The sequence below is a fragment of the Nerophis ophidion genome, linkage group LG14 (assembly GCF_033978795.1).
Source record: "Nerophis ophidion isolate RoL-2023_Sa linkage group LG14, RoL_Noph_v1.0, whole genome shotgun sequence".
NCBI classification, from domain to species: Eukaryota; Metazoa; Chordata; class Actinopteri; order Syngnathiformes; family Syngnathidae; genus Nerophis; species Nerophis ophidion.
In genome coordinates, this window is record NC_084624.1 from 33,412,678 (window position 1) to 33,439,017 (window position 26,340).

General features: G+C 38.0%; 1 protein-coding gene across 3 annotated transcripts in view; it reads left to right on the forward strand.

Moving 5' to 3' along the window:
* st18 (ST18 C2H2C-type zinc finger transcription factor) overlaps positions 1 to 26,340 on the forward strand; it is a 131,323-nt gene that overhangs the window by 64,327 nt on the left and 40,656 nt on the right. For all 3 annotated transcript variants that reach the window (XM_061920479.1, XM_061920478.1, XM_061920480.1), the window contains 5 exons: positions 6,241 to 6,353; positions 14,496 to 14,541; positions 15,232 to 15,268; positions 17,360 to 17,547; positions 25,356 to 26,057. In XM_061920479.1, the coding sequence (XP_061776463.1) occupies positions 6,241 to 6,353; positions 14,496 to 14,541; positions 15,232 to 15,268; positions 17,360 to 17,547; positions 25,356 to 26,057 (1,086 nt within the window). The remainder of the gene's footprint in view (positions 1 to 6,240; positions 6,354 to 14,495; positions 14,542 to 15,231; positions 15,269 to 17,359; positions 17,548 to 25,355; positions 26,058 to 26,340) is intronic.

Consider the following 26,340-nt stretch of genomic DNA (forward strand, 5'->3'; position numbering starts at 1 on the left):
CTCAACACAAATAGGAACTCACCACTGGGCATCCTTGCCGCATAAAATACTTATGTTCGACTCATTCCAGACAAAGCTTACGCAGATTGTGAATTCGTATGCCAGAGGTAAATCCGAGTTAACACGGATTTATACTGGCATGAGTTAAAGGACTAGAGTTTGTAATCCAGGTGGCCAAGGGATTTTACCATACAGTGGCAAAAAATCACTTAAAACTCCCCCAACATCCCGAGCCACTGAGCTCAATAAGCAGACAGATTGCTCCCAATCAATGACATGCATGAATGTCAACTTTACATATTCAATCAAAAATCTGTGTTTCTATCTGGCTATTATATACACAAAAGTTTTTATTTCATTTTATAGGATAGAAATAAGAATTCCAATTTAGCTGCATTTTGATCTCTTAATATCAGCACAAAATTGTCAAACTTTTAAATTGACTTCTTGTAAACACAAGTACTTTTTAAAAAAAGTTTTTTTAATAGGAATTTTTAGAGAACTAATTTATACATAGACTTAATAAGAATATAAATATATTTTAATTCAAACTGTACAAAACATGACAGAAAAATTCAATGTATTGTGTTAAAAAAAATACAAAACTAAATATACATTTCTTTCACTCCTCCAATACTTATTGTGATAAATGTGCTTCTATAACAAACATAAGTGTTGTACATTTTTTTAGCTAAATTGTCAACTTTTTCCATCTTTTCTTCAACAGGTCTTTCCTAAAATGTATTTAATTTGTCAATATTACCTTTATAACGTCCAGCCAAAGATTTGGAGCAGGAGGTTTGAGTTTGTACCAGAGTCTTGTGATGGCTTTCCTACATATCAAGCTGTGAAAAGAGCCATAGCCAAATAACTATCCCCTATCCGTACCGCTGACACTATACGTCCTAAATTGATAGTCACACATGTCACTGAAATATTATATTACAATAAAAGTACTTTCAATTCATCCTTTTCTCCACTGAGTTTGTTAATTTGTCAGACAAGAGTTTACTTATATTGGCTTTAAACATCTGGTTGGATGTGGGCGAGCGATACCATTTGCTAACGTTAGCTCTGCGTTTTTCATTAAGGTGATCGGCTACAGTATTGTTGGCCTCAAGTGCATCTGTAATAACCTACACTTAGCTTTAGAATAAAAAAAAATGTTTTTTTCCCCTGCAATGTGAGCATACGTCATGTCTATTTACTTTTTGGAGACAGAAGAAGAAAAAAATTCAGTTTCGGGTCACGGGTTATGATAACTAAATTTGAAGGCCATGGGTGGTTTTATTCAGCTATCAAATGTCTGAGTGGGAGAGTGTGTGGTACATATGCAGTATATTGTATGTTTTGGAAAGAAAGCAAACGCATTGCTTAAACATTTACATTTTATGGGGTAAGACTCTTTCTATGTGAGTCGGTGTTGAAGTTACATTTAAGTTTAAGGTCATGCTTACAGTTACATAGCTATCATTGTGGTCAAAAATCAAGTGGGAAAGTGTGTGAGTGTGTTTGCATTGCTTACTTTGTGTGGATCAATAGTTCTTTATTATGTTTTGGAAAGAAAGCATGCATACATTGCTGAAACTGTTGTATTTTAGGAGCAGGACTCTTTGTATTTGGGTCAAGTGTGATTATATTTAGGTTTAAGGTCATAGGCAGCGTTATGGTTGGTTTTAGCTTCTCTCGATATGGTTATGGTCAGTCTCCAGGGCGTAAATATACTTCAATATCACGTCGCCTTAAGTGCTGAAAGTGTGTGCGGCAGAGATAGAGTGGAGTTGTTTAATGACAGGAACAGCTGACTCATTTAGAGAGCGCAGTGAAAGGTAATTAACCCTGGGAAAACTACAGCTGCCATGCGAGCTGTTCACTTCAGTGCAATCTGATTAGAAATCACTGCTTCTGTCCCTGACTCCTTTCACAAGCTCTATGTCCAAGGTAAACTTTTGCCTTCGCCTGCCCCTGAACACAGGAGACCTGCCTTTTGTGTACAAAGGATTAAGCAGAACGGTTACTACGTTTCTCCAAATTGCGGACCACCTGGTTGCATTCATGCAAGTACCTCCATAAAAGGGCCTCCTTGGGCAGGCACAATGAGCAGGATTACTCCGCTCATTGTTACAGCGGGGCTGGAACTTCTTTTTCCCCTAACACCTGTCCCCCAAATTAGGCAGGTTTTGAAAAAAACATGTTGACAACAGCATTCAAAGATTGAAACTAACGCGAGGGTGCTTTGGCAGACCGGCCCATTGATGCATAGTGTCGGCTAAGAAGATACTAATTTTATTAGTCTCCACATTTTGGTGTCCTTAATTGGATTGAAATTCACAAATAAAATAGCAGATCATCTCGGCACCCTCCATTTAAGAGGGAACTGAAATTTGGTCAAAAACAGAAATTTTCTCTCTGATGTCAGAAGAAACAATCTGGACTTGGTGCCTCCGTGTGGTCCAGCTCCAGATGAACTCAATTTAGAGAAAAGGCTTCGGGATGACTTTGGAACGCCATGACAGGGTTCTTAAAATCACCTCGGCAAAGGTGTCACCATCTGACTCTTTCATGGGACTCTTGCTAACTCGCTCCAATAACAAGTTTTCCCTGTAGTTATGCCATCATAACAAATCATTGAAGCGAGAGCGGCGAGCCAGCCTCCTAATTGTCTGGTAAGAATTCTGGGAGCGCTGTCCTTTTATTGAAGCTTGTCTGTCTTGGAGAGGAGATAAGATAGCGATATTTTTAAAGTCCTCTTTGGCAGAAGGCACAAACACTTTGCAGGGGAGCTGAGAGGCTGTTCGGTCGATGATTTTCAAGATTTTCCACCCTATATGAATGGATCATTGAATGAGATTTTGTGGACTTTTTTAAACCAAATTATTCGCAATTATCTGTACATTAGTCTACAAAATGAATTCAAATTTTTTGTGTGATATATCTTCCTTAGAACCAGCGTTTTCTGCAGTGGACATAAAAAAGTTTGCCACTCTGACCAAATTAGAAATAGACCAAAAACAAAAATCTAATGCTGGTTTTCCAAAGGTATTAAATAAGTTAATTGTATAAAGATGCAAAAAATAATAATGAGTGTTCTAATTGCAAATGATTTTTTTTTACCTGTTTTTATCGTTACACATTTGTAAAAAGTCAACCCCTGTTAAACGGTAGAAACAACAATTTGTGATGACCTGTATGGAAACTGTAAATAAATGTCAACAAGTGTGACTTCAGAAGCACATTTTCCCCCAAATTTGCAATTGTCAGGGGGTTTTCACCTTACCAAAAACAAATGTCTACTGCAGAGGATGCTGGTTCTCTGGAGACGATCATTTCTTGTTTAGTTTTTGGGGATTATGAAAGGTTTTTATTAGTTTTTAAAATTGCATGGCGGACCGGATCAAATGCTCTTGTATTTATGGACCATAGGCTGTTGGTTGCTCACCCATGAATTACAGCACTGTCCTTTTTACTGCTTACCCGTTGTGCGTTTACGTCACATGTTAGCAGTCAATAAGCAACTTTGTAACCGGTATTTTTCTACTTGTTTTACCAAATAATATATTGCGAAAATCAGTTTAAATCTATAATTGTGTTGAATAAAGAATTGTTTCTGAATTGAATAATCAAGAATAAGAATCGAATAGAAAGGTGAGTTCTTTTACGATTCACATCCCTAATATTCACCTCGTGATATTATTACATAATTGCCCATGCATTGGATTATTATATTTTTTATGTACAAATTGATCGATAACTTGTTTTGAAATCATTAGTCTAGGTGACAAGCATATATAAAAAAACTTAATAATGTACATACTATAATATTTGTTGCATGATTAGATAACAATAAAATAAAAAAAACAATTTAATGCGGTACATACATTTTCTGCCGAAATAGAAATAACTAACACATTTAGTAAGAAAAATTATGTACTTTATTGATTATTTCCATGTAAATCGACGTCAGTCGATTTGGCGGACTATATTTAGCCCCCGGGTCTTGAGTTTGTCACCCGTGTTCAAAGATAAACTTGCTTGTCTTTTGGTAAGTCAAACTAAAAGAGTTAAGAAATAACTATTCTTATTCTATCCAGATGGTATTTAGGCTGCCTAACCTTCTCACGCACAGAAAAAGGTGTTTATATTCCCTCAACAGAAGTTGATTTTAATCTCACAGCCGCGCCTAATTTGCTCACCGTCTAACCATTTGCATGTCAATGAAAAGTGGCAAAAGCAATCGCTTGTTCTCCGAATCCAATTCTACCTGCCTTCCGCTGGAAATAAAAATAAAAGATAGGTGCAGCTATCACTTTGCAGGTGAAGCTCCTGCTGGCTGACCTTTTCGCAGCTGCCCGAGAAACTTTATATTTGTCTGGCAGCTGGAAAGTTGCCTACAATAGCAATAACTGGAAAAACGAGATCAAGCCACCCATGTCGTCAAACATTCATTACAAGGAAATATTAAAGTAAACGTGTCTATCTCGTGCTCTTTATTACACATAAACAGAAACACTTAGCATGTAAAATTAATGTGAAAATTATTCTCCGGGTAAACTATAAACACAGAAGTTACCCCGACGATTTTCCCCTCCTCTCTCCCCTCTCCTTCTTCCCCTAGATCAGAGTGTAATTGCCAGTAATCAGGTCTGTTTGCTGCTGATAAAACCTCTCTGAATGCAAGGAACCCTCTTTGTGTGATGACTCAATTATGCCAGAAGTGGCTCATCAAACCTGGCCCATCAGCTGCTTTAATAAATAAGGATGAAAACTTGCTGCAGGCGCATTATAATTCCATTCATTCCATAATTAAATCCATTCCAGTTTTAACCCCTTCTTTGCTGTTTCTGGAAGAGAAACAAAATCAGGAAGAGGGGCGGGGGTTGGTGGAGCAGACAGTGACCTTGCACAGAACCCCCATCCTGCTCCCTATAATTCACAGTGATACTGCTGAAGAGAGGTGAAGAGCAGGAGGCTTGAATCAGGAGTTTATTTCTAATCTAAGCATTCTTTCCACTCTGGCGGACAGTAATTGTATTAAAAGACTAATCTAATCATAACAGTGACATTTTCAAATCTTTTTTCTGTCTAATCACATTTGCCCCTTTATCTCACACACATGTAAATAATGCAATTATTTTTTTTTTTTACGGCCAGTCCAGAATCTCACTTACTTTGCTACTCCGGCCTGGCTTTTATTGCCTTTTTTTTGGGTTGCCATCACAATAGCAGTCGTGTTAATTATACGAGAGCGTCCCAAGTGCGCGGATAAGCAGGCAAGCAGGGGACGCGAGGACTCAAGGTCAGTGATGAATATCCGTAGCAGCTGCACTGTATTAATAAGAAGCAACAGCAGCATCAGACGCCACAATTGCAAGCAAAGTGGGCTTTTTGTTGTTGTTGTGGCAGTAGTGATGTCAGGAGATATCATCTAGCATCTTCAGGCCGCTTGGTGGTAATGGTGCGAGGCCATGGTTATTCATGACCGCCGGACTCCCCCTGCCGCGGCCCATTCGCCACTCTGTGGTGGGAATGCAAACAGATGGGGTTGAGGGGGGTGGGGGGTTGGAGGGGGGGGGGGTTAGTGTTTGGGCTGGAGGACAGTATGCAGCCAGCTAAAAGATCTGGTAGACCCTCAGCATCACAGTACCCTCCCCTCCTTCTCCAGAGGGTCGGAAACTGTCCTCTGAGGAGCGTAATTTGTCTCAGACTGGGAGTGTGTGTTTAAATATTAGGCAGGGAGGAGGGGGTGAAGGGCGCATAAATATGATTCAGCAGATGATGAACCAGCTCAAATAGTCATGAGTCTTTTTTCATATGCTAATGAAGCAAGAGTGAATACCCCTCCCTCCTGACGCACCCTTTTCCCCCCCCTTTTTTTCCGGCTCCGTGAGCTATAATTAAGATGTGTGTGTGCGTGCATGTGTGTGTGTGTGTGTGTGTTTTCAAAGCTAACATAAATAAATAACTCCATAATAAGATCTGTGAAGTGAGCAGATGAATGTACTCATTGTGTTCTACCTTGTTTTCCCTCTTGGATGTTTTGTATTAATTAGAAGACACGCAATGTGATCCCTGTCATGCAATCAATTCCCATCATCTTTCCTATTTCACCTCGGCTATTTATACACCCTGTCCCCCTTTTTTTTGATGAAAAATAAAGTGCAAATAAGTTGAATTCCAAGATTATCAGTAATATTCAAAAAATAATTAATCATGAGGTGTTTGTGTGTTTTTGTAAAACAGGGGATGAAGTACATGATCAGCTCCTGAGAGAGAAGTGTGCAAGCATCCATAAGGCCAAACAGTGTGAGTCTGGCAGCTTTTCCAACAGACCGCTCTCGGAACAACAATCCAAGGTAAATGCTAAATAAAACAATTATTAGCGATATAATTTACCAGATGACAACGTGGAAGTTTGTTGTTTCACCACAACCCAGATGCTGTGGTTTACTTATGCACTCTGTGTAACTCTATAATCAATAGGTTATTTTATATTGTCATTGAATTTTTACTTCTTTAGCTGTAATGCAATAAAATAGGTTGTAATGTAGACTGATATGCTTACTTATATTGTTTTATTTAGTTCCACACTTTTTAAAATGTATCAAGTAGATAGTTTTTCTGCTTATTTACAAGAAATAAAGACTTAAAACTATAAATGCAAAATGTATGATTTTATTAATCATGTTTTGAATAACTGTCATAGTAATTTTGACAAAATAAACATATAAAGATATTTTGGCAAATATTGACTGATGCTATTTTTTGACAATTTTTTGTCATCCATTACCGCTTTTTCTATATGTTAAAAAGAACATGAAATGAAATACAAAATAAAATAAAAATGGTTTGCTTTAGTTGTACAATCATTTTATTTCTATTAATTTTTTTTTTTTAATATTGGAAAATAATAATGTATTTATTGTATAGATAACTACTCGTTTTTCCTAATACAATTTGTATTTATGTTTATATAATTTATATGTAAGTATTTTATTTGTTTTATGTATTTTTTTTCTTCTCTGTTTATTATATATTACATTGTACATTTAATTGCACCCTTTATGGTAAATCAAATTTATTAACAAACTAAAATTTAAATAATCACTTTTCATACACAGGATAGTTGAAAAACAAAGTGCTTTAAACAAATTGTATCCATCTATCTATCTATCTATCTATCTATCTATCTATCTATCTATCTATCTATCTATCTATCTATCTATCTATCTATCTATCTATCTATCTATCTATCTATCTATCTATCTATTTATCTATCTATCTATCTATTTATCTATCTATCTATCTATCTATCTATCTATCCATCTATCTATCTATCTATCCATCCATCCATCTATCCTTCCATCCATCCATCCATCCATCCATCCATCCATCCATCCATCCATCCATCCATCCATCCATCTATCTATCTATCTATCTATCTATCTATCTATCTATATACATCATAATAAATAAATAAAATCGTAAGAATAATAGTAGTCATAATAGCAATAAATACAATAACAAATATCAGAATAACAATTAGGAACCTTGAAAGAGTTGAAACTTTTCATTAAAAACCCTGATTAAAAAAGTGTGCCTTTACACTTTAAATAAATATTAGTTGCATCGAGCTGTTATAGTTGTTTTTGTTGCAAAGTACTTGCACTTTGCAACTATACAATCATTTTGAGAGCAACTTTATTTATATTTTATATGTTCATTTAACTTGCATTAAAAAAAAAAGTAAATATCTTGCAAGTAAACAAGTGTATATCAGTGTTAATATTTAGCTTCACTGATACGACTGTTTTTGTAAGAGAATGCAAAAGCCATATTTGAGAGTAACACAAAATATTTGTGTTAGTGTGTGTGCATGGGTGTGTGTGTGTGTGCGGCAAAGTGTTCCAAACTAACGAGCTACATTCATTTTTACACAAGGTAATGTATAGTGTTGTGGAGTTGTTTGTCTCAATAGGCTGTAGTAATCAAAAGTAATGAACCTATTATGAGCAGGACCTCTGAGGGCCCGGCGTGGCATTAAGAGAGCGCCACATAAAAAGGTTTATTAAAGGAAATTAAGGTCCATCACTGCCACACCTGCTCCCCTATTATAAATGTATGACAGGTCAGTGCCTTCAATCACAACAGCAAACGAGAGAGAGGAGTCATGTTTCCCATTACCAGGGAAAAGTAACAGTGCATCCTGTGACTCACACATTTCACTGGCTTGTGACCACTATGAGCCACCATCAGCCCGGAATAATTATGTTTAATAGGTTTTATTTGGGAGCCACTAGCAACACACTGACAGAGTGGATGGATTTTGGTGACTATTTCTAGTCCAAACACACACACACACACGCTGCAGAGACGCTGTCTGCACTTTAATGTCATTATTGTTATATAGCGTTGTTTTTAGTCACCTTTTGAACTTTATCCAACAAACAACCTCACTTTTCTGATTCTTTTTGAATAACACTCACACTAGAAACATCATTTTTGGGCTTTTTGTCACTTTGGTGTGTTTGTGTTGGTATATTTGGTTGTTTTATATTTATATATTTATTAATATATTTGTATGAAAAAAGTGTTTCCCGCCATGCATTTGTTGAGTTTTTCATTATGGATGAGAGTGTAGTTGCTTTCCCCAGGTGGGAGTTGGTAAATTACGCATTTATTCAAACAGATACCAAATTAATGTAGCATTTTAATGTCTACATATTATTACATATCATTCAAATTTAAAGTTAAAGTGCATTTTATTTGGATTATTGGGTGTATTTTCGTTTGAAATGACACAAGAAAGTTGCATTAGATATAAAAATGTAACAATTATTTTGGTTTCTACATAATAAAAAGACCCTTGTGACTTTTAGCATATTGTGAAGCATTTAAAACATCTTTAAAATTAAATAGTCATCTATTAATAATCATTTCTTTAATGTCAAAACGTTTTTAAAGTACTACAAAAACCTTTTGTAGTACTTTGTTAATTAATACCTACCTGTTTCTTTTCTACCTTTATCCAACAAATATAAACTCACAAAAACTCTTATTTTGGCCAATATATTGCATGTATTTATTAATGAATGAATGTATAATTTTGGACTTAACTAAAGGTCACAGTTTTATTTGTTTACTTGTGTTTACTTGTGATGGGTGATACCCACATTGTGTAACTGATAAAATACCAAATAACACAAAGTTTGCTATCACTGATTTTTACAATCAAATAACACACTACCAATATCAATGACCAAAACATGATTACTTATTTTACAGTAAAACATCTGATACCGATCAGTCATGTGGGTATATATGGGCAGCACGGTGTAACAGGGGTTAGTGCATTTGCCTCACAATACGAAGATCCTGAGTAGTCCTGAGTTCAATCCCGGGCTTGGGATCTTTCTGTGTGGAGTTTGTATGATCTCCCTATGACTGCGTGGGTTCCCTCCGGGTACTTCGGCTATCCCCCACCTCCAAAGACATGCACCTGGGGATAGGTTAATTGGCAACCCTAAATTGGCTCCAGTGTGTGAATGTGAGTGTGAATGTTATCTGTCAATCTCTGTTGGTCCTGTGATGAGGTGGCGACTTGTCCAGGGTGTACACCGCCTTCCGCCTATGTGCAGTTGAGATAGGTTCCAGCACCCCCCGCGACCCCGAAAGGGACAAGAAAATGGATGGATGGATGTGTAATTGTACTTATTATACAAACCCCATTTCCATATGAGTTGGGAAACTGTGTTAGATGTAAATATAAACGGAATACAATGATTTGCAAATCCTTTTCAACCCATATTCAATTGAATGCACTACAAAGACAACATATTTGATGTTCAAACTCATAAACTTAATTTTTTTTGCAAATAAAAATTAACTTAGAATTTCATGGCTGCAACAGGTACCAAAGTAGTTGGGAAAGGGCATGTTCAACACTGTGTTGCATCACCTTTTCTTTTAACAACACTCAATAAACCTTTGGGAACTAAGGAGACACATTTTCAAGTGGAATTCTTTCCCATTTTTGTTTTATGTAGAGCTTCAATCGTTTAACAGTCCGGAGTCTTCGTTGTGGTATTTTAGGCTTCATAATGCGCCACACATTTTCAATGGGAGACAGGTCTGGACAACAACAGGCAAGCCATTCTAGTACCCGCACTCTTTCACTATGAAGCCACGCTGTTGTAACAAGTGACTTGGCATTGTCTTGCTGAAATAAGCAAGGGCGTCCATGATAACGTTGCTTGGATGGCAACATATGTAGCTCCAAAACCTGTATGTACCTTTCAGAATTAATGGTGCCTTCACAGATGTGTAAGTTACCCATGCCTTGGGCACTAATACACCCCCATAACATCAGAGATGCTGGCTTTTGAACTTTGCGCCTTTAACAATCCGGATGGTTATTTTCCTCTTTGTTCTGGAGGACACCACGTCCACAGTTTCAAAATATAATTTGAAGTTACCCATGCCTTGGACACTATTACACCCCCATATCATCACAGAGGCTGGCTTTTCAACTTTGCACCTCGAACAGTCCTGATGGTTCTTTTCCTCTTTGGTCCGGAGGACACTACATTCACCGTTTCCAAAAAATAATTTTAAAATGTGGACTCGTCAGACCACAGAACATTTCCTCCCTTTGCATCAGTCCATCTTCGCTGAGCTCGGGCCCAGCGAAGCCGGCGGCGTTTGTGGGTGTCGTTGATAAATGGCTTTGGCTTTGCATATTAGAGCTTTAACTTGTATTTACAGATGTAGCGACAAACTGTAGTTACTGACAGTGGTTTTCTGAAGTGTTCCTGAGCCCATGTGGTGATATCCTTTACACACTGATGTCGCTTTTTGATGCAATACCGTCTGAGGGAACGAAGGTCCATTATATCATCGCTTACGTGCAGTGATTTCTCCAGTTTCTCTGAACCTTTTGATGGTATTATGGACTGTAGATGGTGAAATTCCTAAATTTCTTGCATTAGCCCGTTGTGAAATGTTGTTCTTAAACTGTTTGACAATTTGCTTACAAAGTGGTGACCCTCGCCCCATCCTTGTTTGTGAATTACTGAGCATTTCATGGAAGCTGCTTTTATACCCAATCATGGCACCCACCTGTTCCCAATTAGCCTGGACACCTGTGGGATGTTCCAAATAAGTGTTTGATGAGATTTCCTCAACTTTATCAGTATTTATTGCCACCTTTCCCAACCTATTTGTCACGTGTTGCTGGCATCAAATTCTAAAGTTAATGATTATTTGCAAAAAAAAAAAAAAAGTGTTTATCAGTTTGAACATCAAATATGTTGTGTTTGTAGCATATTCAACTGAATATGGGTTGAAAATGATTTGCAAATCATTGTATTCCGTTTATATTTACATCTAACACAATTTCCCAACTCATATGGAAACGGGGTTTGTACATAAATGTTTCAATATCTATACAGTGCATACATATTTACGTATATTTGGCTTGACCCCCATATTTTCCGGATAATCGACGGCACCGGTATATAATCCGCAAACACTAAATTTTAGAAGAAAATATTTTTTTCCCATATATTAGCCACGCTAGAGTATACACTGCATATATATACCTTGTGAAATGAGTTATTTACACCGAAAGATGATGTAAATGTTAATTTTCACACCTAAATTGTTTTCAAACAGTGTCCGTAAAGCGGCTGATCAAACGAAACATAAGTAATCGTTATGGACCCACTAGCTGCAGAAGCTCGCTCTCCAATCGGCGAAAAACGACTGAATAAGTCCAAGGTAACGTTTCGTGGAATTACGAAACTGAAACAATTCAAAAGGAATACCACTGTAAGTTAATAACAATAATAAAGACACACGTAATCGTGTTAGCATTTTAGTTAATGCTAACAACGTTAGCTTCATTACATTACTATAGCGCCTACAAATATTTATTAGAACACTCCTACAGGCATCACACGGGACGGTTTAGTAAGTAAGACGTGTTTTAGTTATACTGTAAAAGTTACAAATGTTGCTTAGAGTGATGAATGAAGAATCCATACGAGTAAAAACGCTGTGGACGGCAAGAAAAGGGAACGGCACTTGTACTTCTGGATTAAATCTTGGTTTAAACAGAAGGGCAATGCAACACCTGCAGTGAGCAAACACATCCAATATATGATGCAATAATACAAACAATAACACACATTTTCAGTGTCTTAGTTTTTTTTTTTTAAACTATTTGCATTATGGCCGTCAGCGGAAAAAAAAATCCATGAATTAACCACACCGCCTTATAAACTGGAGGGTTCAAAGCCTAGGAAAAAAGTAGCATTTTTTGTCTGGAATTTACGGTATATTGTTTACTCATGAAAAGCACTAAAATTAATATTTACAAAGAGCGGCAGAAGTATCTATTTGGTAATATGAATATTTTGGGACTAGTCCATCGTTACTATTGGTTGCATGTTGCATGTGTATCCTCCTGGGAACCGGCGTCCCCTGCGGTGGACATTTGTTTTTAATCTATTTATTGTGTTAGCGTTACACATTTCAGAGACAGAAAACGTGAAACACAATCCTGCAGGGGCCGTTTGTTGTTAGTGTATTTCTTTTGTCAGACTTACACAATTTGGAGAGAACAAGTAGCCCTGTTATGCAAAACACAAACATCCACTGCAGTGACCGTTTTTTGTCTCTCGCTATTTCTGTTGTCAGAGTTCCACATTTCCAAGAAAAAAAAGCTCTGTTATGTCACTGCAGTGGACATTTGTTTTTAATCAATTTCTTTTGTCAGTGTTAAATATTTCAGAGAACGATAATAGCCCAGTTATGTGAAACCAAAACATCATCTGCAGTGGATGTTTGTTTTTAATCTTTTGTCGGAGTTACAAACATCTGAGAGAAAAAAGTAGTCCTGTTATGCAACACACAATCGTCCACTGCATTGGACATTTGTTTTTGTTGTGTTTCTTTTGTCAGACTTACACATTTTGGTGAGAAAAAGTAGCTCTATGTGATAGACAAACGTCCACAGCAGTGGACAAAAGTTCTCAGGATGTTATAATAGTGATTGACATGTCCACATTCAGTAGTCCAAAAATGGTCGGCCTTGAATCTGCAGGGTTGATAAAACTGCAATTCACCAATTTTCCCACGAGTTACCATATTTTCTGGCCTATAAGGCGCAACAATTTTTTTTTTTTCCAAAACTCGACAGTGCGCCTTATAACCCAGTGTGCCTAATGTACGGAATAATTCTGGTTTTGATTACCGACCTCAAAGCAATTTTATTTGGTACATGGTGATATGTGTGATAAGTGTGACCAGTCAACTATAAGAGATATGTGTAGACTGCACTGTGATGGCAATATGACTCAAGTAAAGAAAACAAAAATGGTATATCCATCGATCCGTTTTCTACTGCTTATTCCATTCAGGGGCGCTGGAACCGATCTCAGCTACAATAGAACATTAATAGATAGAACAAAAATCTATCGAAATGTTTTAGTACGACTTTGGTAAGCTATGAAGCCGCACTGCTTGATGGATTGTACTGTGCTTCAACATACGAGTATTATTATGGTGTGTGTATAAGGTAAGACATATTATCTGATGTTTTGTTTTGCAATATTATGCAAAACCAACTTTTCTTACCTTTTGGAATCTGCTGATGTGTATTTGGGATCTGCATAAGTCCTGATAAATTGCGCACGCCCGCCTTTGTAGTTTGTAATTATTTTTTCTCTCTTCTTTATCTTCTTGTCGTGGGACATTCTCCCTCCGCTGTTGCCATTTCTAATATAAAGTAGTGTAAAGTTCTTACTTATATCTGTCAGTAAACTCGCCTTGAAAGTGCTAAAACATACCGGTGTAGTGAGTTTACATTATTCACGCAAGGAACTTTATTTATTAAAGAGTTCAGGTTGGACAGTTTTTCATGGGACACATTTTCGGTGTTCTTGTTTCCGGATGAGGAAATGCTGCTCCGTTATTGAATTATGTAAAGTCTGAATGTCATTAAAACAGTTAGCTCCATCTTTTGACACCTCTTCCACTCCCATCCTTGCACGCTACACCGCTACAACAAAGATGACGGAGAAAAGACGCTGCCAAAGGTGATCCACGTAAATAATACCGCCCACAAAACGGCCTCATCCGGAAGCGACTGTCAGAAAGCGGCTTGAAGATGATCTGTAAAACATTATCTTTGGAACATTTTGACCAACGATTATGTCATGTAGACCACAAGGAAGTGTTTTCAATTTTGAAAAAAAAAAATATATATATATAATATAATCCGGTGCGCCCTACGATCCGAAAAATACGGTAGTTTTTATTCATGGGTGGTCAACCTCAACCAGCTCTCAATTTCCAGTAGTTTATGTCCCCTCTTGTATCGTACCAAAGGTGTTTAGCCAGCCAAGGCATGAGTAATTTGAGTCTAACTGTACTTGAAACCTGAAGTAAGTGTCAAACACAACCATGTTAAATTACACTTTACATTTTATTCACAGATGGAGTCTGAAGGCGAGGAACAGACTTTAAATACATGCAGCACAGGTAAGCTTTTTGTTGGATCTGTTAAAGCACGCACGCACGCACGCACACACACACATTCCACTTATATCTCTCGGTTAAGGGTATCAGTTCAACAATCCAACTTTATAATAACATTTGATGTATCATCTTATCGGCCTGAAGTGCTTTGATTATTCGCATGGGAATTACTTCATTAAATTGTAACAGCGGCTCAAATTAGTTAAGGACTGTGTGTGTGTGTTTGTGCGTGCGTGTATAGAATGTATGATTGAAAGCCATCTAAACTGGAAATGTCATCATGCAAGTGTTCAGGGGCCTTTGAGGCCTGCGCTGTTATTACCGCAGGTTGGGGGGAGATCCATGAAAAGCGTTATTATGATTATTATTGGTCGTGCTTCACAGGAGGTGGGGGTACAACTTCACACGGGAAAATTGATTTAGCCCTTTTAGATCACGTTGTCAGCGCTGTCAAAGGACGGGCGACAGTTGTGACTCAATGAAAAGCTTTTCACATCAATGAAGTGTCCGCATCTTTGTTCTTGTACTGGCAGTACCCACGGGCCATGTACAGAACCAAATATGCAGCACTGAAAAGCTCTTTTTTTGTGAACCATGTGGCACTTGTTAATCCGTAGATAGTAAGGTACTCCTTGTGGCTATGGGAGGGTATTGCACTTTTCACCTTCTAAATCACATCTGTATTTCTGACAGGTCTCGTTCATCAAGACTTCATTACCGAGACTAACAGGTAAGCTTTTCCAACATGCTGAATCAGTGCAGTGAAACCTTCAATGTCAAATGCCCTAATAGTGGTAGAATTTGCAGCTCAACCATGTGTCCTTTGATTTTTTTTTCTTCCTCTTTTTTAATACCACCAGGGATGGTAAAGAGGATAGGTGATGACAACCATAGAATAGGAAATTAAACTGCTCAGTGCAATATCAACGGAACAGTAAATTAAATATTTACGACTTGCAGAAATACATTTGATCAAGTAGATGCTGATGTAAATAATTGTTAAAAATGTTTTTTTTTACCTGACTGTAACACTAAATTGGCCCTTGTGTGTGAATGTGAGTGTAAATGTTGTCTGTCTGAGGTGGCGACTTGTCCAGGGTGTATTCCGCCTTCCGCCCGAATGCAGCTGAAATAGGCTCCCGCACCCCCCGCCACCCCGAATGGGACAAGCGGTTGAAAAAGGGATGGATGTATGGACATAAAAAACATTTGTGTCGCCCCCTGTGGGTTGTGTTCAAAATGCTTTCCTGGCATAAATGTTAGGGTTGCTCAAAAAATCAGTTCACATCCAAATCGCGATTCTTGTTTACTGCGATTCTAAATGGATTCATGATTTTACCAAACGGAATTTACATTTTTTTATTTTTTTAACAATCAACTTTTAAAAAGATGTTTCTGAGGCCTTCTCGGTGCTTACTCGCTGCATGTATACATTAAATGTCAGCAGCTAATAGGGGCTTTTGTGACCCTTTTTGAAAAGGTTTTCATAATTTTTATACCAAATAATATATTGAAATACTCAGTTTGAATCAGGAATTGATTTTCAATGGAATCATCACCCCAAGAATTGTGAGTTGCTGCAAAATTCCCATCCTTAATAAATGTAATACAGGAATCCGCAAAGATTTATAACCATGAATTAGACCAGTGGTCAATGAGTTGCTAAGTCTCGCCCATTATGTATTGCTTGATGGCGACCATCTTGTTCATATCTCACACACATGTATGTATGTGTGTGTCATTCCTGTAAAGGCGGGTGCCAAATTTTGGTGTTTTAGCAAAACCTCCCAAAGTTACAAAGGTTGTTTCATAGAGCGCATTGAGCTGTGCGAGAAATTTCAAATCAACCTGACTGAAGAGGTTTGATAACAGCACTGCCATGTATTCCTCTGAAAAAATATTAACACAGGCAACACAATTGGGGTGCATCTTAATTTTCACCCTTTAGTGTGGTGCACTAGTAGAAGAATTGGTTCTGTCATATGAGAAGTGAACTGGAATTATAATGGCTGATAACAATGACTTGCATGAAAATGACAAGACCAGCTTGCTGAGAAATGTAAAATTTATATCCTTCCTGCCTGCTTTCTCTCCTTTATGAGTGAGTAGTTTTACTTAACTGTAGTTTTATTTAGTTTGATTATTAACATATGACTGTTTAAACGTTACTCAGCAAAGTTAAAATATTTACTAAATTAAAATTAAAAGCGTTAAAAATCCTGACAATAAATTAAATAATTAGAAATTACTACAGTGGTACCTCAACTTAAGAGTGTTTTGAGATGTTATGCATTAAGTTGCATGCAAAATGGGCATTTGGAAAATATGGAAAAGCTGCTGATGGTGTGTTTGACGCAGAAGAAGCTAAAAGGAGATACTGTAGAAGTCTAATCTTCAATCGAAATACTCTACATTATTATTACATTACTTCGTAAAACTCCTGTATTTGTTAGTGGGACTTATATAGCATTGTGTCTATAGAGCTAAGTTCCTATTGAGTTCATGTCAATGGGCGACGCTGATTTCAGATACAATTGTTTTGAGTTAAGAGCGCCGCCACGGAACCAATTAAGCTTCGGTACTACTCTAATATTGATTAATAATACTAAAGTTTCAATAAAATAAACAATAATCATTACATTTTTACCATTGTTTTGAAATATCTTTAGGACAAATTGTTTTGAAATGAAAATAATTTAAAAGTCAATCAGCTTGATGGAACAGATTGCGTTGGACTTTGAAGGTTCCTCCGTGGTGTCCCAAGCTGCCCCTTGTTGACCCCTTGCTGCTCCTTTTGTCCCCCTCGGTCCTTTCCCTCCAGCCCATATGGGTCCTTGGTGAGGAAACGTAGCGCTCAGGAAGGGGTGCAGGGCGCCCCCATCAACAAGAGGAAATCCCTGCTGATGAAGCCCCGCCACTACAGCCCCAGTGAGGCCTGCAAGGAGGAGAGCGAGGACCTGGCAGCACGGCGGGACAAAGACGAGGCGAGGAACACTGACACTCCAGCAGGTAAACAGATGTCCTGTTGTTTTGTCTGTTTTGATGAACAATTGACGCTGAATTTTAAAATCCCATCTGTTGCATTCATATTTGCATCCCCTCCCTGTGCTCGCCGAGGCAGCCAGCAGCCCTGGTCATTGTGCAGTGGAAGTGAAAGACCACCGCCGGTGTCCACATGACTTGCGTCTCGCCTCAGCTAAATCCAAGTTTTTGACTGCTGATCAGCCATGATATTTCCCACTTGGCGGGCGCCCTCTTTTGACGGGGCCAGCTTTGCGACCCCTTCATCTGTCCTTCAATGGGCCAGTCCAAAACCATTGAATCCATAGAATGAGAGCATGAATGGGAGCCCACGCTAGTTGATTTAAATGAGCCTCCCTCCTTCCTTTTCTAAATTGAATTTCAATCCAAGTCGGCCATTGTGGACAACAAATTAGCCGTCAACATCGCTTGGCAAGATTGACTGATGTTGTTGTGCTGGTTTATTCGTCATTTCTCCAACACGCACCACTTTGTATGTTTTGATTTTCAAAATGTCTCTCCCCCGCCCCGCCCCGATGACTTAAATTTTGTTCATTTCGGTAGCAGTGTTCTCGGTGAACACGTGCATTCTCGCCCACCATAATCTGCACTGATTTGGTATATTTTTAACGATGTAACTAAGCAACAAACATAATTGTCCCTTTCAAAAGCTTTTGTTAAGCCCTCTAACACAGTCTAATACATAATTAGGCATAATGTCTACAGCTCATTATAGTGCACATGTGTATCGTTAAATGGACCAGCAGAGTAGCTCATTGGATTCACTGGAAATGGAATTTATTTGTTTCCAGGGTTCATACTACATTACAATGATTAAAGTGATTTCGAGAGGTGAATCGTGTGTTTTGCTTCGTTGTTGCCCTTTAATCACACATGCGATCGGCACACTATAATTAGCTGGTGTTTTAAATTATAAATAAAACAAACATGGAGTTCAAAAATAGAATTGAAATGTCAAACATCTTGTTTTTATTGGTCAAAAATGGCAAAAGTAGACAGAGAATTTAACAGCGGGGAAGGCGCTCATATCTGCATTTGAACAAAAAACAGGGGTAGAAATTAGCCTTCTGTTTGGTGGCGCCGCGCTGTGCTCAGCTGCAGCCAAGTGTAGGCCTGCTGCAGAGTGCCGCTAATGGCTATTCTGGAGTGACAAGTCTTCACCTGGTCCAACACGCAAACCGTTGCAGGGATCCAAGTTTCCCCCACGTTTTTCTCACTGCACTTCTTTGCACGTGTGTGTGTGCGTGCGTGCGTGCGTGCGTGCGAGTGTGAGTGCGGCAGCGTCCAGCTGGATGCCAAACAAAACCGAGCTCGCCTGCTGCATGAATGTAAATACGTGTAGCTGGCTGTCATTTTTGCACTTTAGACATGCAGTACTGTGCTGCAGTCTTATTCATTTCCCATTTTTGTTTTTGGCATATACGACTAATTGCTTTACCAACTTTCGTAACGTTAAAAAAAAACGTAGCTTTGCATATATCTATCAGGGATAGGCCCAGTAATCAATGAATGATTGAACTGAAATGAGTCAAAATGCAGTGCACTCTTGGCTGTATCCAGCAGAGACGTTGTTGAGTCTCAATCTGAACTAGTCCCCTTTATGGCACAAGTCCTCTTGGCAGCATTATAAGTACAATACAAAAATTGAAACAAAACTCAAGAACTATCAGAGAATATATCTATTCTGTTAATGCCTACCATCATCAATTTGAACAGTAAATTGGTTAGTTAATTTTCTCCCACTGCTGCCATTTTTAAAATGTTTATATCATTAAATAATAATAAAAAGTATGTAATTATTTATTAAAAAACAAAACTATAATGACGATTCAATAATTTACATATATTCCATTTCAGAAAAAAAATTTACTGACCACAAGACTTTATACACAGTGGTGTTGGGGTCTCAAACTCGAGGACCTTCGAGCATTTGTGACCCACAGGCACATATTTTGTGGCCCTTTACTTGATTTGAATTGAAATATTTATTTCAAACCTGCACAGTACAACTTCACTCAGTTTTTTTTTTTTTTTTACATGTTGGCAAAGATATTTATGCAAGGCTTGAAAAGGGGTTGGATGAAGCAGCTGCTTATAATAGCCCAACCCCTCTCACTCATTCCACATTTAACATAAACAATATAATATAAGAACAAAACTCTATAAACAAAACAAGAAAAACTCGTGTACACTAACAATACCGTGAGACAAGACAAGACGAGACAAAACACACACACACACGGGCCCAAACACTCCCCGACCATACACCTCTCTCCCATCGCTCTGTGCTGAGGGCATCACTCTCTTTCCTCCTCGTACTTCTTCAGTACTTCTTTTTTAAACAGTGTTTTAAATTGAATCATGCTAGAACACGTTTTTAACTCGTCCCCTAAGTTGTTCCACAGACTGACTCCACGCACTGAAATGCACATTGATTTTAAAGTGGTTCTAAATTTAGGCAAATATAATTTGTTGTTTCCTCTTAAACTGTAACTGTGGTGATCGTCTCTGTCATGGAATAGGTTCTGTATATTGGATGGTAGAGAGTTTATAGTTTAGTGTAATTGCGGCAGGCACATCCTGGGTGTCTAACAGTTAGATATACTATTGCAATCTTTAATCCCACTTTAAAGAACACTCAATACAATAATGGTCCAAACACAAAAATCACAGTGAAACAAACACACATTGGGCAACACAACAAGCAACGTCCTGTAAGCATACAAGTTCAATTAAATTTTACATTTGTGACGACTTAAGCCTTACAACAGCTCAGTGTCACTCACTATAGCTGCTGGTAGAAATAGTTGACACATGTAATTGCATGGTTAAAATGTGATTTTGAAGTGAATACTATGCGCGGCCCCCAGGTAAATTGAGTTTCAGACCCCTGCAGTAGCACATATTGTACTGCAGGCATGAACAAGTCAAATTCCCTGTGCATTTTAATCATATCGCCTATTTAATAGAGCCCGATATTTTCATTTTTACAAATTTTTAAAGCTCATTTTGTGAGGATTAATTTTACATTTCGGCCCATTAATAACTTGTGTGCTAATTCCTGTGTCTGTATATCATCATGCAGACCATGGCATACTGTGATCTGATTCCTCCCCCAATCTATCCCTCTCTATCTCCTCAACACCACTGAATCCTACTTTTTGCTGTCTGGCCACTTAAGAGGATAGAAAGTTAGAAAAAAAAAAGCCTCATGGCCCCAAAGAGCCTTAACGGAGCATAAGTTTGAACTGTTTGAGAGGATCAAGGGAGATTTAGTGGAATCAGTGCAGCTGATAGTGTTCCATTGTTAATCACTGACCACGACTTGAGATAAATCATTGGTGTTAATAAGTCTTGTTTCACAGGCATTTGAAGGGATAACTCCTATGTAACCCTCTTTGTCCGTTAGCACTCATGATCACACTGTGAAGTGCATTTTCTACTGTCGTGTTTATCGAAAAGACACTCTTACTTAGTGTGAACATGCACGACAACATAGAGATGGTCCAAGTTGTGAGAAGCTTGTGGCAAAACATGAGGACATTACCATTCCTTTAGGCAAGGATTTCTTAAACCTTTTCAGCTCAAGACCTAAATGTACTCCATTCCTGACATTATTAATTCAAGGAACTTTATTGTCATACCAGCACACATGAGATATAGTGCCCTGAATCCCAGATGTAACCCAGTGAGTACGACAAGAAGAATACACATATAGCAGGTTATTCATGGCGTAGGTTAATAGGAATAGATTACAAATATGATGAAATACAAACCCTGTTTCCATATGAGTTGGGAAATTGTGTTAAATGTAAATATAAACGGAATACAATGATTTGCGAATCATTTTCAACCCATATTCAGTTGAATATGCTACAAAGACAACATATTTGATGTTCAAACTGATAAACTTTTTTTTTGTGCAAATAATCATTAACTTTAGAATTGGATGCCAGCAACACGTGACAAAGAAGTTGGGAAAGGTGGAAATAAATACTAATAAAGTTGAGGAATGCTCATCAAACATTTATTTGGAACATCCCACAGGTGTGCAGGCTAAATGGGAACAGTTGGGTGCCATGATTGGGTATAAAAGCAACTTCCATGAAATGCTAAGTATTTCACAAGCAAGGATGGGGTGAGGGTCACCACTTTGTAAGCAAATTGTCAAACAGTTTTAGAACAACATTTCTCAACGAGCTATTGCAAGGAATTTAGGGATTTTACCACCTATGGTCCGTAAAATTATCAAAATGTTCAGAGAATCCGGAGAAATCACTGCACGTAAGCAATGATATTACAGACCTTTGATCCCTCAGGCGGTACTGCATCAAAAACCGACATCCGTGTGTAAAGGATATCTCCACGTAGGCTCAGGAACACTTCATAAAACCACTGTCAGTAACTACAGTTGGTCGCTACATCTGTAAGTGCAAGTTAAAACTCTACTATGCAAAGCCAAACCCATTTATCAACAACACCCTGAAACGCCGTCGGCTTGCCTGGGCCCGAGCTCACCTAAGATGGACTGATGCAAAGTGGAAAGGTGTTCTGTGGTCTGACGAGTCCACATTTCAAATTATATTTGGAAACAGAGGATGTGGTGTCCTCCAGAACAAAGAGGAAAATAACCATTCGGATTGTTATAGGCGCAAAGTTCAAAAGCCAGCATCTGTGATGGTATGGGGGTGTATTAGTGCCCAAGGCATGGGTAACTTACACATCTGTTAAGGCACCATTAATGCTGAAAAGTCAATACAGGTTTTGGAGCAACATATGTTGTCATCCAAGCAACGTTATCATGGACGCCACCGCTTATTTCGTCAAGACAATGCCAAGCCACGTGTTACAACAGCGTGGTTTCGTAGTAAAAGAGTGTGGGTACTTTCCTGGCCCGCCTGCAGTCCAGACCTGTTTCCCAACGAAAATGTGTGGCGCATTATGAAGCGTAAAATACGACAGCGGAGACCCCGGACTGTTGAACGACTGAAGCTCAACACAAAAGAAGAATGGGAAAGAAATCCACTTTCAAAGCTTCAACAATTAATTTCCTCAGTTCCCAAACGTTTGCGTGTTGTTAAAAGAAAAGGTGATGTAACACAGTTGTGAACATGCCCTTTCCCAACTACTTTGGCACGTGTTGCAGCCATGAAATTCTAAGTTAATGATTATTTGCAAAAAAAAAAAGTTTATGAGTTTGAACATCAAATATCTTGTCTTTGTAGTGCATTCAATTGAATTCTGGGTTGAAAGGGATTTGGAAATCATTGTATTTTGTTTATATTTACCATCCATCCATCCATTTTCTACCGCTTATTCCCTTTTGGGATCGCTGGTGCCTATCTCAGCTACAATCGGGCGGAAGGCGGGGTACACCCTGGACAAGTCGCCACCTCATCGCAGGGCCAACACAGATAGACAGACAACATTCACACACACATTCACACACTAGGGCCAATTTAGTGTTCCCAATCAACCTATCCCCAGGTGCATGTCTTTGGAAGTGGGAGGAAGCCGGAGTACCCGGAGGGAACCCACGCATTCACGGGGAGAACATGCAAACTCCACACAGAAAGATCCCAAGCCTGGATTTGAACCCAGGACTGCAGGAACTTCGTACTGTGAGGCAGACGCACTAACCCTTCTGCCACCGTGAAGCCCGTTTATATTTACATCTAACACAATTACCCAACTCATATGGAAATGGGGTTTGTAGATAGAAAAATACAATATAAAAACAATGACTGCAAACCAAACCAAATAAAAGCCCAGAACTAATAAAAATCCCACTACAATCAATCAATATAGTAAAATAATACACGTGAAATAAAAATACCCAGTAACTCCTAAAACAATGTACAACCAGGGCCACGTTGATGTGTACACCTCTGTTTTATATAACCTTTGTTGTTAACAAATTAATATCTGAGATTAACTATATTACTGTTGGTAGCACATTCCACAGTTGGCAGGTTGGGATGGAATAGACAGATTGTCCAAATGTAGTTTTTAGATGTGATATTTTACAGTTCCCAACCATCATGTTCCTTAGTTACCCTAATTCTGTTATGTCTTTTAATGTTCCTAGTAGGGATGTCACGTTATGAACATTTCTTATCACGGTTATTGTGACCAAATTTATCACGGTTATCATTATTATCGCAGTATTTTCATATATATATATATATATATATATATATATATATATATATATATATATATATATATATATATATATATATATATATATATATATACAGTACAGGCCAAAAGTTTTTTATTTAGTATTACATAAATAATGTTGGCTGTACAGGTTGTTTTACTGTCAGTGATTAGGTTAATCAATTAATCAAATTTTATTACTATAGCGTTTAATCACAGGTGTCTCAAAGGGTTTTCCAACCTCACAACGACATCACCTCATCTAAACCCACATCTGGGCTATGAAAAACTAAAACATGTATGTCGTGTAGGTACATTTTTTGAACTGGTAGATTAATTTGTTGTTGAATTAATAGATAAAGCATAAATCAATGCATAAGTCAAATGCAAAGATGAGTGAGGACACTAACTGTTGAACTCACTGGCTAATTTCATTTCAAAATACACCCCGAGTGGATTTTGGATCAAATTGTTACCAAGTATTAGGCATATAAGTGATGTGGATTCTAGTAAAACCTTTAAGAAATAATTCCTGCATGATATTTTGACAAAAACATTGCATTTTTGTCCAAATATTGGGTTCATTTAAGTTATTAAAGAAAGTAATTCACTGCGATTAATTGTGATCATTCAAATTCAAAGGTGTGATTAATCCGATTTAACAAATTAATCGTTTAGCAGCCGGCAACACCCCGATGGGACTTTAAACATTTTTGATACCAAGTTTTGAGCAAATACATGACAAGAAAATGCAATTAATCGTAATTAATCACAATACAAAATTGTGATTGATCTGATTTATTACCATGAATCGTTTGACAACATTTATATATAATATACATAGAACTGTCTTATTTAAATTCAACAACATATTTTCTTTTAGAAACATTATTTTTTCGTCAAATGAAATTAAATGTCTTAACTCAATGGTTATGTATTTTATTACAGTTTTACATCAGTTTTTTTATATAGCATTATATTTACATATTGTATGGCATAATAGTTGTAATAAACCACCTTGTTTTATTTTCTTCCAATTTTTGGTTTGAAAAAAAATCCTCTTTATTTTCTGTCTTTTCATCCCCAGAAACAAGAATTGTTTTTCCATCATTGTTTTCTGCAGATGACAACATATTGCTGCTGAGCGGCAACTTAAAAACACACATAACTAATTATTTTTATTTTTTTTCAAGATTTGACTGTAATATGACTGTAATGTAAATCCCCCATAATCTCCTTCCTAAATCTATGGTAGACAAAAAAAGAAAGGAAAGAAGAAAACAATTGTGTTCCTAAATTCCATGTTTCATGTTCAGCTCACGCAGGAAAAAGAAATATATTTACTGAACGGGGTAAATCTGAAAATATATTTGCAAGTAATTGCTTTGGGAATCTCCTGACCTTATGTGTTTGTCAGCAAAACATGTTTTTCTCACAACATTATCTGTCAAAAAGTGAAGCAGAATTTAAAACCTTAAATGGATTGTGAAGATTACAAAGATGTCAAATTGTTATCCTGGTGTTGACTGCCACACAAGCACATGTTTGTTGTGTTAAGACTTGTACAAAAAACCCAAACATGTTTGATAATGAAGGTTCTCTTGTTGTTTCAGATTCAAACTTAAGTCCATTCAATGACGTGGCTGACATAAATGAACGCTACAACGCGACAACGTTAAAGTCCAACGATTCGCTGCGGTGGTCGGAGGTCACGCCTGAAGGCTCGCCGCAGTGTGAGGTCAGCACCCCTGAAGACCACATGGATGAAGATGAGGAGTTCCTCAATAATGAAGCAGAAGACCAAAGTCAAGAAAGGCTGAGTGGCACGTTGTCCCCTCAGAGCTCCGTTACAGACAAGAGGGAGCTGGAATGGGCCCTTTCTCCCGAGATGAACGACTGCAGTCCCTCCAGAACTCCTGAAGACTCATCACTCAGGAATGGCCATGTGAAGGAGGAACCTCACCAGGAGCTGGAAGGTCCCATGGTCAGAGGAGGCCTTTTTCAGGCCGAGGCGCCAAGATACAGGCTGTATCCAGCGGTGGAGGAGGAGAATGACGGCGAGGCTGAGGCAGAGAGGCCTCCCAGGCTGGAGGGCTGGGCGCTAGACCTCCACCAGAGAGGCCTGGATCCGGGCCACGGCAGGGTGAATCTGAGCTTGTTGGAGCAGGCCATCGCTCTGCAGACAGAGCAGAGGCAGGCCCTGCATCACGCCTACAGGGAGATGGACCGCTTCCTCATGGAGCAGATGACCAATGAGAGGAGACACCACAGGATGATGGACATGGACAACAGGATCAGCTACCATGCAGCCAAAGGTGAGTCCGACAGAAGCTGCCTATTTCATCAAAACAACTTCATTTAATATAAATTTCTGTTTGAGTTCTAGCAAATAAATATACCTACTTTTTTGGATGAACCATACTTTTAACCCGCAAATATGCAATACTAATACTTATACAACCCCTTAATACAACAGTTGCAATTGAAACTGTAAGCAATTCTAGGAATATAATACAAGACTTACTCATTTTATTTACTTATTTTAATTTACATTTTAAAAAAAAATACACAATTTCCCCCCCCCAAAAAAATTTAAAT